This window comes from Pseudophryne corroboree, chromosome 2 (genome assembly GCF_028390025.1).
Source record: "Pseudophryne corroboree isolate aPseCor3 chromosome 2, aPseCor3.hap2, whole genome shotgun sequence".
In the NCBI taxonomy this organism is placed as follows: Eukaryota; Metazoa; Chordata; class Amphibia; order Anura; family Myobatrachidae; genus Pseudophryne; species Pseudophryne corroboree.
In genome coordinates this window covers 930,192,008-930,209,855 of record NC_086445.1, presented here as the reverse complement: position 1 = coordinate 930,209,855, position 17,848 = coordinate 930,192,008, and the positions used below count along the sequence as shown (strand labels likewise).

Below are 17,848 nucleotides of genomic sequence, written 5' to 3'. Positions count from 1 at the left end.
GTTGAGAGCATTAGGAGTTTGAGATACACTTCCATCTACTATGACAGTACTGTACATTCTATTTACATAAAGAATGTTCACGTTTCCCATAATTTATGATCAGGTGCATCAGCAATACGTACCGTCTCCATGACTGCATAATGGGCTGCAGAAAATGACAGTTGTAGGAAACAAAACACTCACTATGATCAGGATCATTGGCTTATTATTTAAAATACACATTAAGCGCTGTTCCTAAAGGATTTCTTTTTCTTTTACATCTCAGAGGACAATAATCCCCAGCCTGTAATATGTCCACCCAGAGCTCAGGGGGCTCGCTACGTACAGCCAGAGATCACTGTGCCGTGCGCCTCCACCGCAGAGGTTCTGCTATAAACTTGGAGGAAACCTTGGCATTGCGCATGTGCGCCGAGGACTCTTTGTTGTGCTGGGCTGACAAGGCGGAAGTGCGCCTGCGCCAGTCCTCTGGCAGTGACAAGTGCAGATAAACCGGCTAGGAAAGGAAGCTGCTGCTGCACTGCGCCCATCCTGCTGGGCATAGAGCAGGCACAGGCGCTGCACCCCCTTTACACTCCCAGCAGCAACCGTGTGGCACTAGGACATCAATTATACCTGTCTCCTGCACACCAGCCTCCCAATGACACCTGTGTGCAAGGTGCCCCTTTCCCTGCTTTGCAAATATCTGCCCTCTGCTTTATCCTCTGGTCTGTTTCTAGGGATACAGGCTGATTAGCCTTTCATATGGACAGACTATCCTGCACTGCTGCTGTGCAGAGTAACAAGAGCACCAGATCACTGGGAGGAGATCCCTCTGCAATCACCAGCAAGATCAGATACCAGTCAGCTATGCGATACCAGTAAGCAGCCAGCCTCACCAGCAGCAGCACCTCCTGACTGCTGCCATTATCAGAGCATCCCTGCAGCACATCTGCTGGGGGCACCTGCAGCATGTCGGTGGTATTCTACTTACTGACCACCCTGGGTGGTTACATGGTCACCTCAGTCCTGCTCCTGAAATTCCCCAGCCTCCTGCACAAGAGGAAGCAGCAGAAGTTCCGATGCAGGCACATATCACATCGGGGAGGTAAGGAAGCATAGTGGTAAGCATTGCATGGGTAGAAGCAGCATCACATGTAAGAGACATAACATTATGTATTACTTTAATGCATTAGCACATTCATTCATTGCACCTCAATGACTGCAGAACACATTAGCACACTTCCACATTATTCTCCTACACACTTTCTTTTGGCACAATCTAATGTTTAATGTGACAAGTAAAAATGATCAGATTGTCACCATAGTAGAGATCCCGTGACTTTACAGGCTATGTGGAACTACAAGTCCCAGCATGACCTGTGGGTCTGGCTGACAGGTCACCTACTCAGAGGGCCAGTTGATGCTGCAGGTTATATTTCCACAGCAGCCCACATTGGCTGTGTCTTACGGTGAAATAAAGAATGGCCTTAACAATGGTCCAGGGATATGAATTGTAGCTGGTTTGGCTTTTGTTTATTTATTGCACTCCGTCATGTGTGGTAGCAGCTGCATTCACTACACTAAAAAGCCTTCCGCAGGTTGTATGCATATTTAATACTGCTGAGTAACAGATTTCCATTCACCCCAGACTGTATTAAGCATTCAGTGTTTTACTGTAGTGGATGTTATGAGGAATCTTACTGATGCTCTTTCACAGTGTGCTTATTGTAACATTATTAACCTATTATTATAGACCAATATGCCCAACAAATCCCCTACAGTATACATAAATATAAACTATAAATTCTAAAGCTATTGTTATCTTTTTCGCTACCTCAGCAGTTGCCAAAAGCCCACAGTATAAACAGTATAAACACAGACTGCTGTGCTGCAATAGTACCAATGAGTGATACAGTGACTCTAGCCAGAACCCTGTTGTATCATTTTAAGAAAATTGATACTCAAGACGTATTTTATATACGCCCACAATATATATTTTGATGTTATTCTTTCATAAACTAGTGCAGCTACCACATAAAACAATGCCATGTTTTCTAAGAGCGTTGGCGGACTGCAAGTGTGCAGAGATGTTCCATGTTGTTCTGCTGTGTAGCCCGGTAGGGCCATCCATTATGTATACCGCCACATGTGTACAGCGACCATGAGGCTAGCACCAGTGGCAAATCTGTACAAACCACTTGATCTCCCAACTACAATAAGAACAGCTGCAGCCTGCCAGGAACTAAGAAGCAGTGTGATAGAGCGCACAGCTGCACTGCATATTGTACAAGATATGCCAAGCACGCCATGACACTCATGTGACCCAGATGGATGTGACAGGCCCGGCCGCCTCTCGCATACAAATGACTATATGATGCTGAAAAACCTGGGCTTACTCTTGTGATTAGTAATGAAGTAACTGGGTTTATGCTGTGCTAGCATGCTCTCTATTTACAATAAGGGTCATCTGATCTTTTCAGTGTTTATGTGTCAGGGATAACAGATTAACTTCTGGGAACTTCCATGATTCTAATGATCAACAAAACCCTCAAGAGGCGCCCGGTTCTGCAGCCAATCCCAGTGTCTGGATGCTGTGTAGCTTACGTTACAGTGTGCAGGCATATATGGTGCATGAATGTCGTATCCTAATATATGTCAGAGATCATCAACCTCTTCTAATAGACTTCTCCCTAATCTCTGTATACCTAGTATTCCTTAAAGAGTGTGTTGTGGCCTGAACCAATATTTACTAGAACAGAGCTATAAATGTACTAGGACTAGTGACATCACTATGGTTCCTTACCGGAATACATATAAAATGACAGTGGATGGGATGCTGGTGGTCATATGACCGACACTGGCATCCCGCTGCACAGAATCCCGACTGGGGTCAGGTAAGTATGTTTACCATCCCACCTTACACCCCTAACCCTCCCTTCCCGCAGCCTAACCCTAACTCCCCCCTGCATCCTAACCCTCCCCGATGGTACCTATACCTAACTTCCCCCCCTGTACAGCCTAAACCATCACCGGGGGTCCCTAACCCCCCCCCCTTCCCGCTGCCTAACCGTAACTCCCCCTGCAGCCTAACCCTCCCTGATGGTGCCTAAACCTCTCCCCCGCACAGCCTAAACCATCCCTGGGGGTCCCTAACCCCCCCTTCCCGCTGCCTAACTGTAACTCCCCCTGCAGCCTAACCCTCCCCGATGGTGCCTAAACCTCCCCCCCGCACAGCCTAAACCATCCCCGGGGGTCCCTAACCCCCCCCTTCCCGCTGCCTAACCGTAACTCCCCCTGCAGCCTAACCCTCCCCGATGGTGCCTAAACCTCCCCCCCGCACAGCCTAAACCATCCCCGGCGGTCCCTAACCCCCCCTTCCCGCTGCCTAACTGTAACTCCCCCTGCAGCCTAACCCTCCCCGATGGTGCCTAAACCTCCCCCCCGCACAGCCTAAACCATCCCCGGGGGTCCCTAACCCCCCCCTTCCCGCTGCCTAACCGTAACTCCCCCTGCAGCCTAACCCTCCCCGATGGTGCCTAAACCTCCCCCCCGCACAGCCTAAACCATCCCCGGGGGTCCCTAACCCCCCCTTCCCGCAGCCTAACCGTAACTCCCCCTGCAGCCTAACCCTCCCCGATGGTGCCTAAACCTCCCCCCCGCACAGCCTAAACCATCCCCGGGGGTCCCTAACCCCCCCTTCCCGCAGCCTAACCGTAACTCCCCCTGCAGCCTAACCCTCCCCGATGGTGCCTAAACCTCCCCCCCCCGCACTGCCTAAACCATCCCCAGGGGACCCTAACCCCCCCTTCCCGCTGCCTAGCCGTAACTCCCCCTGCAGCCTAACCCTCCCCGATGGTGCCTAAACCTACCCCCCCCCTTCCTTCCACCCGCACAGCCTAAACCATCCCCGGGGGTGCCTAACAGCTTTCATTTAGGAGACCCCAGCATACTTACGGTCGGGATGCCGACGGTCACGATTCTGGCGTCGTATTCCAAGTGTCATCGGAGTTCCGGATTTTGCCTGTGTCGGGATTCCGGCAATGGTATTTCAAGCACCGGCATCCTGACTGCATCCCCCTTACCCATGTCTTACAGTGTTATTTTTATTATTTATTATTACCATTTATTTACATGGTGCTGCAAGGGTTCTGCAGAGCCTAACAGAGTACATCAACAAATGAGCAAGACAAGAAAACAATGACTTACAGTACAAGAACCGTCTTGCACTGCATTACATCTGGTCCATGGAGTAGGAAATAGTCTAAGAGAGGAAAAAGCACGTGAGGGCAGAAGGCCTTCATTCCAAAGGCTACTAGCATTAGTACCTGCAGTAGGGAGTGTATATACTGCAGCATGTTTTTTTTCTGCTGATGTGTTTCATGCAACATCAGTAGTAAGGACCCTAAATCATGAGACATAAGTGCCTCATGCCTCATTGATATCACTAGTTCCTTGTGAATTGGTAGATCTCATTCTCATGATTATTGGTCGTAGGCAATAGGTACACTCCAAGCTTTCTTTCTATGAAAATAGTTGGCAGTACAAAGTGACTAGAGCCAGGTAAGTATCTCCCCGTCCATATATGAGGGGTAATTCAGACCTGATCGCTGCTGTGCGTTTTCACACAGCGTGCGATCAGATCTGAACTGCGCAAGGTGATTGACAGGTAGTGCCCGTTTGTAGGTGGCAACTGTCCATTTTACAGGAGTGTCTGGAGAAACACAGGAGGGACCAGGCGTTTTGAGCGAGGGTGTCCGCCGTCAGCTCCGGCCCTGATCAGCATGAAACAAACGCAGCGGCTGAGTAAGTCCTGGGCAGTGCAGAGACTGCAAAAAACTGATGTTTGTGCAGGTCTCCTACAAAAGCGCCCCTGCACACACCATATACCCTCCCCCTGTAGGCGGCGACTATCTGATCGCAGGGATGCAAAAAACGCACCCTAGCGATCAGGTCTGAATTACCCCCATAGTGCCATATATTGTCTAAATTTGTAACTATGTCTAAAAGACACAAAACATAAGTGCATTTGAAGCATAACAACATTTGACCTTCAGAGTAACAGTAATAACAATAGATTAAGTACTGCTGGGAAGACTGTGAGATACATGGCTGACCGGGCCCCACAAGTGTTTATATATCTGGTGGCTGCAGTTGAAATCTAACCTACTATACACAATGTTATACATGGAATATTCAGGACAATCTGGTTTATGTTTATTGTCAGGATTGTGTTTGACAGATGCAAGGCACCACACTGCTGTTCCATGGCATTCAGCATATTCCCCCCACAGTGTGTCAGAGCTGTATATCCAAACTGCAGGCGGTTCCGGTATGAATGGTCGACCATGTTATAGTCGACAGTCATTAGGTCGACCACTATTGGTCGACATTGGCATGGTCGACGTGGACACATGGTCGACACATGGAAATGGTCGACACATGAAAAGGTCGACATGATCTTTTAAAACTTTTTTGGGTGTCGTTTTTTGCGTAAAGTGACTGGGAACCCCAATTAGTGCACCGCGTCCCCTCGCATGGCGAGCGAACTTCGGGCATGGTGCCTTTGCTCCGCTACCGCTTCGCTCGGCACAGATTACCGTTCCAATCGTAGTCCACGTGGATCGTAAAGTATGGAAAAGTTCCCCAAAAGGAAAAAAAGTTAAAAAACTAATGTCGACCTTTCATGTGTCGACCATTTCCATGTGCCGACCATGTGTCCACGTCGACCATGTCAATGTCGACCAATAGTGGTCGACCTAATGACTGTCGACCTTAACATGGTCGACCATCTGAACGGATACCACTGCAGGTAGCTCAGGTGGGGAAAGTGTCACACGTGTGCACTGCCATGGCGCTGAGAGAGTGGCGTGTTGTTTTATGAGGCTATTCTTTTCATTTTTTATTGATCTTACATTGTCCTTTGTACTTTCAGCCTCTAATAGTATATTTATTTTACTATGATTGTGTCATGATACTCTTCCTTTAGTGTTCTATATGATGTTGTCAATGACTAATTAGTGGGACTTTTTTGTAACCACCCAGTCCTCAAACATCCACTGTTAACCTTTTCTCTTTCTGCTTCAGTTTTAATGCTATCATATTCAGTTTTATTTTACACACACAACTTTAAGTTTTCAGCTGCAATCACTTGTACCCAGTGAACGCCTCATTTATTCCTAGGATTGCTTGTGGTCATCAAATAACAAAGGAAGATTTTTGAGAGCAGCAAATGGTAGAGTAGGACATCCCTGTATCCAGCAAATAGTAGAGTAGGAAATCCCTGCAACCAGTAAATTGCAGAGTAGGAAATCTTTGTGACCAGCAAATAGCAGAGTAGGAAATCCTTGTGACCAGCAAATAGTAGAGTAGGAAATACCTGTGGCCAGCAAATAACAGAGTAGGAAATCCTTGTGACCAGCAAATAACAGAGTAGGAAATCCTTGTGACCAGCAAATAGCAGAGTAGGAAATACCTGTGACCAGCAAATAGCAGAGTATGAAATCCTTGTGACCAGCAAATAACAGAGTATGAAATCCTTGTGACCAGCAAATAGCAGAGTAGGAAATCCTTGTGACCAGCAAATAGCAGAGTAGGAAATCCTTGTGACCAGCAAATAACAGAGTAGGCAATACCTGTGACCAGCAAATAGCAGAGTATGAAATCCTTGTGACCAGCAAATAGCAGAGTAGGAAATACCTGTGACCAGCAAATAGCAGAGTATGAAATCCTTGTGACCAGCAAATAGCAGAGTAGGAAATCCTTGTGACCAGCAAATAACAGAGTAGGAAATCGTTGTGACCAGCAAATAACAGAGTAGGAAATCCTTGTGACCAGCAAATAGCAGAGGAGGAAATATCCGTGACCAGCAAATAGCAGAGTAGGAAATCCTTGTGACCAGCAAATAGCAGAGTAGGAAATCCTTGTGACCAGCAAATAGCAGAGGAGGAAATATCCGTGACCAGCAAATAGCAGAGTAGGAAATCCTTGTGACCAGCAAATAGCAGAGTAAGAAATCCTTGTGACCAGCAAAAAGCAGATTGCTAAATCTTTGTGACCAGCAAATAACAGAGTAGGAAATCCCTGACCAGCAAACAGAGCACAACATTATTGTTATCAAAAAATAGCAGTGCTTGAAACCATTGTAACCAGCAAATAAATAAGTAGGAATAACTTGTGACCAGCAAATAGCAGAGTAGGAATTCTTTGTGTCAAGCATATAGCAGAGTAGGAATCCCTTATGACCAGCAAATGGCAGAGTAGGAATCCCTTGTGACCAGCAAATGGCAGAGTAGGAATCCCTTGTGACCAGCAAATAGCAGAGTAGGAATCCTTAGTGGCCAGCAAATAGTAGAGTAGGAATCCCTTGTAACCAGCAGACAGCAGAATAGGAAGTCCTTGTGACCAGCAGATGGCAGAATAGGAAGTCCTTGTGACCAGCAGATAGCAGAATAGGAAGTCCTTGTGACCAGCAGATAGCAGAATAGGAAGTCCTTGTGACCAGCAGATAGCAGAATAGGAAGTCCTTGTGACCAGCAAATAATAGAGTAGTAAATCAATGTATCTGTCAGGGCTGTCTTTTCGTATGGGCTCAGTGGGCAGTTGCACAAGGGTCCTAGGAATATAAGGGCACTAGGCTGATAGCTGAGGGGGTAACAGACTTTTGAAAATCGGCCCTAGGGAGATATCCGACTTAAAAGCAGTGGTCTCCATCTGAGCCTGTTAATTGCTCTTCAAAGCACAGATATCTCGGGTTCTTTCTGACTTAGAGTTTTTCTGAGGATAAGCGGTGACATTCCCCTTTTGGTGGACACTGGCATGTTGTCTCTACTATGCCCAGAGCCAGAGATATCAGCCTTCCAGCAGCTGGTCCTTGCTCCAGCTCCACACGCCTGGTATGCAGTTTTATATTTTCATTGGTGGATTGCTCTGGCTCCTGAACTCTGATCCCCAAGTCCCCAGTACCTCCTGAAAGGTGGGATTCTCTAGTTTTTATCCTATTGAAACCTAAGAAACCTATTTCCAGAAACTGGAGATATCAGCAGTCAAGCAAGCTGCCCCCCCCCCCCCCCCCCCCGAAAATGATGAATATTAAGCGCACTCCACTATCCACCTCTCTCCTGCGTATTAAACACCCCCTACTATCCTGGAAGTTATGTACCAGGGCTTCTTCATTCAGCCCAATGCCCCCTTCTATAGTTTAGTGTTCTCCCTCAAAGCTGCCACTGATAGTTCTCCCTCCTACTGCTGGAGGATAGGTAGGGGCCCCAGTGCATTGCTTTGCCCAGGGGCCTACTGAAACCATACCCATTTTTAACAAGGTTATCTCCATTTTTAATGTGACTATGCCCCTTTGCATGATAAAACTGGTGCCTTTGGCTAACATGCTACATTCTAAACTCATCCAGCTCCTTAATTAGGGACCCCATGTGACCCTTGTTTTTCTAGAAAAGTCCCATTTTACTTTATAAATCCTTAAGAAGAGGATGCTGTAACTTAAATTGAAGAATGGGGTTTATTTAAAGCACAGATTACAAAATGAAGGGAGACCTGTCTAAAATGCCAGTGTTTTCCAGGGTGCTTTACACGGGATCAGTACGTAATCCCGCTGGACGGGATCCCGGCGGTCGAAATACCGACGCTGGAATCCCGACCACACAATCCCGACAGGGGTGGCGAGCGGAACGCAGCCCCTTGCGGGCTCGCTTCGCTCGCCACGCTGCGGGCATGGTGCCTCGCTACGCTCGGCACACTATTATATTCTCCCTCTATGGGTGTCGTGGACACCCATGGAGGGAGAATATGTCGGGATTGTGGCAGTCGGGATTCCGGCGTCGGTATTTCGACCGCCGGGATCCCGTCCAGCGGGATGTTGACCGCATCCCCTTTAAACTTAATACTGGTTGAATTGTTTATCTCTGAGTTGCCACTTGTCTGTTAACTATTTTATGCCATGCCCTCATCTGGAGGTAAATTTACTTAGTAAGCCATTGGTTCTTTGTTAAAGCCCCAAATTTAAAATTGCAATGATATTAAAAGCTAAATATCATTGGTGTTTTAAATATTGGGCTTAAACACGCTGAGAAGTGGCAGTTTGCACAAGTAAACTCAGTAAATGTACGCCCTAGTATCCAACTTTAAGGGGGTCTATTCATGAAGCAGTGAAAAAAGTGGAGAAGTGAGCCAGTAGAGAAGTTGCCCATGGCAACCAATCAGTGTCGAGGTATATTTTGCATTATATAAAATTATACGTAGCAGCTGATTGGTTGCCATGGGCAACTTCTCTTCTGGCTCAGTTCTCCACATTTCTCACTGCTTTACGAATAGACTCCCTAGCTAATTGGGTATATGGTTATTTGATAACTCTGGTACCCTCCTCCCCACCTGTCTATTTCCTGAGTGAAATAAATGTATGGGGTGAAATAAATGTTATGGACAGTATATACCCTGCAGACCATGTTTCATATAGTACTGGGATGAAAATATTGTAGTACAATTTTAATTTCTTTTTTAAATATTGTAATATATGTATGTATATTAAATGTTAATAAAATTCTCGAGACAAGTGTTTTATATGCATTGTTTGTATGTGTACTGATGTTGTTTGTTCACAGGCTTCCTAAGGGAGTTTCAGTGCAGGGCTTGTAAATACATGTATAGCAGTATTTCATGTCAGCCCAATGTGTATGTTGATTCTCGTGTTATTTTATGAGTGTCAAAACAGTATGTTAGGTGGCTGACACTGTAAAATTAGAACTATTTGTATTGTGTATGTAAAGGTCAGCAAACTTCCATGAGCATCATGGGAAACACTGCCATGCTGAGAAATGTCGCTGACCTATCAACGCAGACAACCTCTTACATATTAGAGCCATTGTGCGAGGAGCAGGCATGGTCATGTGACTCACTATTGCTGTGCATCAGGAGAGTACTGGAGTGCACAGTTCCATCTGTTCCCATGACCTACAAGTCTGTGGGTGCTCTACACTGGCAGGGTTGGGTTATTACAGTGCATCCAGGAAAGTATTCACAGCGCTTCACTTTCTCCACATTTTGTTATGCAAACTGGAATAAATACATTTTTTTCCTCAAAATTCTACACACAATGGGGGTAATTCCGAGTTGATCGCAGCATCAAATTTGTTAGCAGTTGGGTAAAACCATATGCACTGCAGGGGGTGGGGGGGGGGGGGCAGATATAACATTTGCAGAGAGAGTTAGATTTGGGTGGGTTATTTTGTTTCTGTGCAGGGTAAATACTGGCTGCTTTATTTTTACACTGCAATTTAGATTTCATTTTGAACACACCCCACCCAAATCTAACTCTCTCTGCACATGTTATATCCGCCACACCTGCAGTGCACATGGTTTTGCCCAACTGCTAACAAAAATCCTGCAGCGATCAACTCAGAATTACCCCCTATACCCCATAATGACAACGTGAAAAAGTTTTTTTTAGATTTTTGCTAATTTATTCAAAATAAAAAACTAAGAAATCACATGTACATAAGTATTCACAGCCTTTGCTCAATACTTTGTTAATGCAGCTTTGGCAGCAATTACAGCCTCAAGTCTTTTTTAATATGATGCCACAAGCTAAGCACACCTATCTTTGGGCAGTTTTGCCCATTCCTCTTTGCAGCACCTCTCAAGCTCCATCAGGTTGGATGGGAAGCGTCGGTGCACAGCCATTTTCAGATCTCTCCAGAGATGTTCAATCGGATTCAAGTCTGGGCTCTGGTTGTGCCACTCAAGGACATTCACAGAGTTGTCCTGAAGCCACTCCTTTGATATCTTGGCAGTGTGCTTAGGGTCATTGTCCTGCTGAAAGATGAACTGTCGCCACAGTCTGAGGTCAAGAGGACTCTGGAGCAGTGTTTCATCCAGGGGGTGGTATTCATGTGACCGCCGGTCAGCTGACCGACAGTCACATGACCTCCTCCACCAGCCCGACGTGTCACTGTCCCGATGGTCGGCATGCCGACCAACAGGGACTATTTCCACTCGTGGGTGTCCACGACACCCATAGATTGGGAATAGAACCCGTGGCGACCGCAGGTCGCCACCAAGCCCGCAGCGTGGCGAGCGCAGCGAGCCCGCAAGGGGCTTGCTGCACTCACCCCTCCCCGCCGGGATCCCGGCGTCGGTATGCTGCCGGGACCGCCGGTCAGCCGTACTACACCCCATCCAGGATGTCTTTGTACATTGCTGCATTCATCTTTCTCTCTATCCTGATTAGTCTCCCAGTTCCTGCCACTGAAAAACATCCCCACAGCATGATACTGCCACCACCATGCTTCACTGTAGGGATGGTATTGGCCTGGTGATGAGTGGTGCCTGGTTTCCTCCAAACATGACACCTGTCATTCACGCCAAAGAGTTCAATCTTTGTCTCATCAGACCATAAAATTTTGTTTCTCTTGGTCTGAGAGTCCTTCAGGTGCATTTTGGCAAACTCCAGACGGGTTGACGTGCTTTTTACTAAGGAGTGGCTTCCATCTGGCCACTCTACCATACAGGCCTGAATGGTTGATTGCTGCAGAGATGGTTGTCCTTCTGGAAGGTTCTCCTCTCTCCACAGAGGAATGCTGTAGTTTTGACAGAGTGACCATCGGGTTCTTGGTCACCTCCCTGACTAGGGCCCTTCTCCCCCAATCGCTGAGTTTAGATGGCCGGCCAGCTCTAGGATGAGTCCTGGTGGTTCTGAACTTCTTCCATTTACGGATGATGGAGGCCACCGTGCTCATTGGGACTTTCAAAGCAGAACATATTTTCTCTTACGTCCTAGAGGATGCTGTGGTCCACATTAGTACCATGTGGTATAGAGGGCTCCACTAGGAGCCATTGGCACTTTAAGAGTTTGAGAGTGTGGTCTGGCTTCTCCCTCTATGCCCCTCCTACCAGACTCAGTTTAGAAAATGTGCCCGGAGGAGCCGGTCACAGCTAGGGGAGCTCTCCAGAGTTTCTCTAGTAAAATTTTTTTATAAAGTTTATTATTTTACAGGGAGGCTGCTGGCAACAGCATCCCTGCTTCGTGGGACTAAGTGGGGGAGTAGTGTCCGCTCTAAGGGGTCTGAGACACTATCTCCGCTGACAGGACACTGAGCTCCTGAGGGGATTGATTGATCGCCGCCACAGGGGATCGCTCACCCCGGCAGCATGCCGCCACCCGCTAACAGAGCCAGAAGACTTGTGTCGAGTTAGTCACCGACTCCCCTAGCAAGCGGGGAGCTGGTGTGAAGATGGCGGCAACAGGGTATGGAGCGCAGTACTAACTACACTCTGGGGCTCAGCGGTACATAGTGCGGCACTGTGAGGGGCGCCCTGAGCCAGCGCCTACACCCTACACTGGTCGACAAGCCTGTCAGGGACCCCGGATCACTTCCAGCACATACCTCAGGCCAGTATAATTATAAAAGAGAGCGGGAAGCAGCGCCATAAAAGGGGGCGGGGCTTATTCTCAGAGCAGACCCAGCAGCGTTCAGCGCCATTTTCCCTGCCTGCAGAGACGCTGAAAGGGAGAGCTGTCCTTCCTCATCACCTCCAGCTATCTTATACGGTACCAGGGGGTTGTAGAAGGGGGAGGAGGCTGTGTACAGACTGTGTAACCTATTAAGGTACACAGTCAGCGCTGGGTAGTGGCTGTTCTCTATCCAGAAAGCGCTGTGTGTGGTTTGGCTCCAATCTCTGTGTCTCTCTTGGCATTCTTTGGGGAAAAACTCTGTCTGCCTTTCCCTGAGTGAGTGTGTGTGTGTGGAGTGTTTGTGGTCTCCATTAAGCTATGTCCAGGGACTCTGTGTAATATGCTGCAGAGGATATGTCCTCTCAGGAGGATCCCATTCCATGTAATCAGGATTGCACTGTGTTAGCACAGATCCCAGCAAGGGAGCCTGAGTGGTTAGCCTCTCTTAAAAGCATGATTTCTCAGGTTTCTACTAGAGTTGCACAAAATGAGTCTGCAACTCAGGTTTTACAGAACTCTATAGCTGTTTGGTCCGGTTCTTTTACCTCAGGACCCCTGACGTACGCTCCCAAAAACGTGCTCTTGCCCTAATTATGCAGGATGACACTGATACCGACTCTGACACGGCAGACGGTGATGGGGATGTACTGCGGGGTGTGGCATCTCTTGCAAAAGGGGTGCAGTTGATGATAGATGCCATTAGATATGTGTTGAATATTGCTGATACAACACCTTAGCAGGTTGAGGAGGCTTACTTCATAGACAATAAGAAAGCCTTGCTAACTTTCCCTGCGTCTAAATAATTAAATACTATTTTTGAGAAAGCCTGGGAAAACCCAGAGGAAAAATTTCAGATCCCTAGAAGGATTCTGGTTGCTTTCCCTTTCCCTGAGGAGGATAGGAAAAAATGGGAAAATCCACCAATAGTTGATGCATCTGTATCCAGACTCTCAAAAAAGGTGGTTTTACCTGTGCCAGGATCTACCGCGTTAAAAGAACCGGCTGATCGCAAAATTGACACTACGCTCAAATCCATATACACGGCTTCAGGGGCGATACTACATCCTACTATTGCCTGTGCATGATTTCCAAAGCTATAGTAAAATGGTCAGGCACGTTACTTGAAGATTTGGATACAATGGATAAAAGTGATGTTGAATTGTTTTTACGTAACATTCAGGATTCTGCAGGATTTATGGTGGAATCCATGAAAGACCTGGGTTCGATGGCTGCAGGGATATCCTCCATGTCTGTCTCAGCTCACAGAGGACTTTGGCTGCGCGTGGTCTGCCGATGTGGAATCCAAGAAAGGTGTGGAGACCCACCCTACACAGGTCAGGCTCTATTTGGGGAGGCGTTGAACCGTGGATTTTCCTCGGCTACCGTGGGTAAGTCACCTTTTGTTCCCTCAGCTGCCCCGGCTACAAAGAAACCTTTTACTCCTCCTGCATCACAGTCCATTTGGGCTGCTAAAGCAAGAAAGGCCAAGCAGTCTAATACCTTCTTTAGGGGAGGTCGACCAAAATCCAAGACACCTGCTGCCGCGGGTTCCCAGGAACAGAAGTCTGCTTCAGGTACACCTAAGTCCTCAGCATGACGGTGGACCGCACGGCCTGGAGGCAGGGCCAGTGGGGGCGAGACTCAGGCATTTCAGCCACGTCTGGGTGTCATCCGGCCTGGATCCCTAGGTACAGGATATTGTGTCCCAGGGGTACAGGCTGGAGTTTCAATTTCTCCCACCTCACCGATTCTTCATATCAGGCTTGCCAGCTCTGCTAGCAGACAGGGCTATCTTACAGGAAGCCATCCAAAAGTTGGTGGAGTCACAGGTCATTGTACCAGTTCCACCCCATTTGCAAACCAAGGGTTACTATTCGAACCTTTTCGTGGTACCGAAACTGAATGATTTGGTCAGGCCCATTTTGAACTTATCGCTAAACCCCTTTCTGAGGGAGTTCAAGTTTAAAATGGAGTCTCTGAGGGCGGTCTCAACAGGAAGCTTCGGTGTTATTGTTCCAGGTTGAGGGACTCGCAAGCCATGGCGGTGGATGCCCAGGTGACTTCGTTGGGTGTTCCAGTCAGTGTACGTGTATCCTCCACTTCCACTCATTCCAAGAATTCCAAAGCTCATAAGGAGAACAAGAGTTCAAGCGATCCTTATTGCTCCAGACTGGTCAAGAAGGACTTGGTACGCGGATCTTCTGGATCTCCTGCTAGAAGAGCCGAGGCCTCTTCCTCTTCGGGAGGACCTGCTGCAACAGGGGCCGTTCACCTATCAAGACTTACCGCGACTACGTTTGACGGCATGGAGGTTGAACGCCAGATATTAGCTCGGAAGGGCATTCCGAACAAGGTTATTCCTACCCTGATACAGACAAGGAAAGGAGTAACGTCTAAATATTACCATCGTATTTGGAAAAAATATGTATCTTGGTGCGAGTCCAAGAAGTTTTCCACGGTGGAGTTTCAGCTGGGGCGGTTTCTCCTCTTCCTGCAAGCAGGTGTGGATATGGGCCTGAGGTTGGAATCCGTGAAGGTCCAGATTTCGGCCTTATCCATTTTCTTCCAGAAACAATTGTCTGCCCTCCCTGAGGTTCAGACTTTTTTGAAGGGAGTTCTGCACATCCAACCTCCCTTTGTACCGCCTATGGCGCTCTGGGATCTTAATGTGGTGTTGCAGTTCCTCCAGTCGGACTGGTTTGAGCCTCTACAGGAGGTTGAGGTCAAGTTTCTCACGTGGAAGGCTGTCACGTTGTTGGCCTTAGCTTCTGCTAGACGTGTGTCGGAGTTGGGGGCTTTGTCCTATAGAAGCCCCTACTTGATCTTCCATGAAGATAGAGCTGAGCTCTGGACACGTCAGCAGTTCCTTCCGAAGGTTGTGTCGGCATTTCATATCAACCAACCTATTGTGGTGCCAGTTGTGACTGACTCCTCAATTTCATCAAAGTCCTTAGATGTTGTAAGGACTCTAAAAATCTATGTGAAGAGGACTGCTCGTCACAGAAAATCGGACTTTCTGTTTGTCCTGTATGATCCCAAGAAAATTGGGTGTCCTGCTTCTAAGCAGACGATCTCTCGCTGGATCAGGTTCACTATCCAGCATGCGTATTCTACGGCAGGCTTGCCGTGTCCTACGTCTGTTAAAGCCCACTCTACTTGTAAGGTGGGTTCTTCCTGGGCGGCTGCCCGGGGCGTCTCAGCTTTACAACTCTGCCGAGCGACTACTTGGTCGGGGTCGAGCACGTTTGCTAAGTTCTATAAGTTCGGTACTTTGGCCTCTAAGGACCTAAAGTTTGGTCAATCAGTTCTGCAGGAGCCTCCACGCTCTCCCTCCCATTCTGGGAGCTTTGGTACATCCCCATGGTATTAATGTGGACCCCAGCATCCTCTAGGACGTAACAGAAAATAGGATTTTAATTACCTACCGGTAAATCCTTTTCTCGTAGTCCGTAGAGGATGCTGGGCGCCCGCCCAGCACTTCATTTTCCTGCAGTGGTTATCTGGTTCAGTACAACTTTGTTTTTAGTTGATTACTGCATTGTTACTTGGTAAGTAATGTTTCAGCAGTTGCTGAGTTTCAAGCTAGTAAGCTTGGTTTGCCTTGTATGTGTGAGCAGGTATGAATCTCGCCACTATCTGTGTAAAATCCTTCTCTCGAAGATGTCTGTCTCCTCGGGCACAGTTTCTAGACTGAGTCTGGTAGGAGGCGCATAGAGGGAGGAGCCAGCCCACACTCTCAAACTCTTAAAGTGCCAATGGCTCCTAGTGGACCCAACTATACGCCATGGTACTAATGTGGACCCCAGCATCCTCTACGGAAAAGGATTTACCGGTTGGTAATTTTAAATCCTATTTTTGTGTACCCTTCCCAAGATTTGTGCCTCGAGACTGTCCTGTCTCAGATGTCTATAGACAATTCCTTTGACTTCATGCTTGGTTTGTGCTCAGGCATGCACTGTCAAGTGTGGGATCTTATGTAGACAGGTGTGTGCCTTTCCAAATCATGTCCAATCAACTGAATTTACCACAGGTGGACTCCGATTAAGCTGTAGGAACATCTCACGGATGATCAGTGGAAACAAGATGCACCTGAGCTCAATTTTGAGCTTCATGGCAAAGGCTGTGAATACTTATGTACATGTGATTTCTTAGTGCAAAATGTGCAAAAATCACACAAAATATTATTTTCACGTTGTCAAAATTAATTTATTCCAGTTTGAAAGAAGGCTGTAACATAACAAAATGTGAAAAAGTGAAGCGTTGTGAATATACTGTATATTCTGACAAATATATTTTTTGTATGAAATGCATGAAAAAATATAATTTTTTAAAATGGCTTTATAGACACCAGTTACGTATTGTTTGGGAGAAACCTGAAAGGTGTGCTTTTACATAGCTATACAGTGTTGTTTTTCTGGGCATAGCTATGAAGAATGCATTGGTGACTGAACCTGGGTTCATCTATCCTATGTGCATTTGTTTAATTAACATGCATTGCACAATCATATACTGCTCTCAAATATTTACATGTAACGCAACTACAGAGCTGATTCTGCGCTGTATATTTTTTCTCCTTCGTGTTTTCTGTCCACGTCTGCAGATTATATTTATTGTATAGTGTTCATACTTAATGTTGCATTGCTCCAGATAGTTTACTATTGGCTGGTGCCTATTTTGTGGTTACAGCTGTTCTGTTACTTCCTCTTCAGACCGTACTTCATCATTTCTGAGTGGCCTGCTGCTTGTTTGCCCAGCAACATCAGAAGAGCTTATTATATTGTTCCTTTCAAGAGTATTACATTTGAATGAGTATTATCAGCGAAACGACTGCTGGAGCATGCAAATTAGTGCAGCAGTATTTGGTATAATTCATGTATAATTCAATTTGTTATTGTTACATTTTAGTTAAAGACAATCATTTATTATATGTTTTAAATAACGTATCACTGGCAAATAGTCGTTTTGGATGTACTCGTAATACTCCACTGGTTTTTCATGGCTTTCTGACTGTTCTCTTTGTGGTTTCCACATGATGTTTTACTAACAATATGGCATCTGATTAAGTCACCCATATTCTAAAAAACATAACTTTCTCAGTAAACTGCGAGATTCGTGTAAATGATATGCATAATATGCATCAAAGGGGATCCAGTACTTTGCTAGACATCAGAACCTTTTTGGGTCTATGTATCCCCTTTTTATGACTATAAATATGTAGAGGGTGAGACCTCAATTTATAGTGCGTTGCTTGCTGGCAGTGATTGTCATATGTAGGTATGTTTCACCTTGAATGACAAACATTCTGTTGTATAACAAAACGGGGAATGCGGTCAAACCTCCAAAAACAGCATTTTTGCTTTTGATGTATCCCATCCGTAAAGTGGAGAGAAATAAAGTGCCAACCAATCA

General features: G+C 46.6%; 1 protein-coding gene across 2 annotated transcripts in view; it reads left to right on the top strand.

The window, feature by feature from the left end:
- Positions 1-447: 447 nt before the first annotated feature.
- GDPD1 (glycerophosphodiester phosphodiesterase domain containing 1) overlaps positions 448-17,848 on the top strand; it is a 155,076-nt gene continuing 137,675 nt past the window's right edge. Inside the window, exon 1 of one of the 2 annotated variants that reach the window (XM_063956218.1) lies at positions 448-1,084. In XM_063956218.1, coding sequence (XP_063812288.1) covers positions 949-1,084 — 136 coding nt within the window. In that variant the 5' untranslated portion in view covers positions 448-948. The remainder of the gene's footprint in view (positions 1,085-17,848) is intronic. The other variant, XM_063956219.1, reaches the window with a different exon arrangement.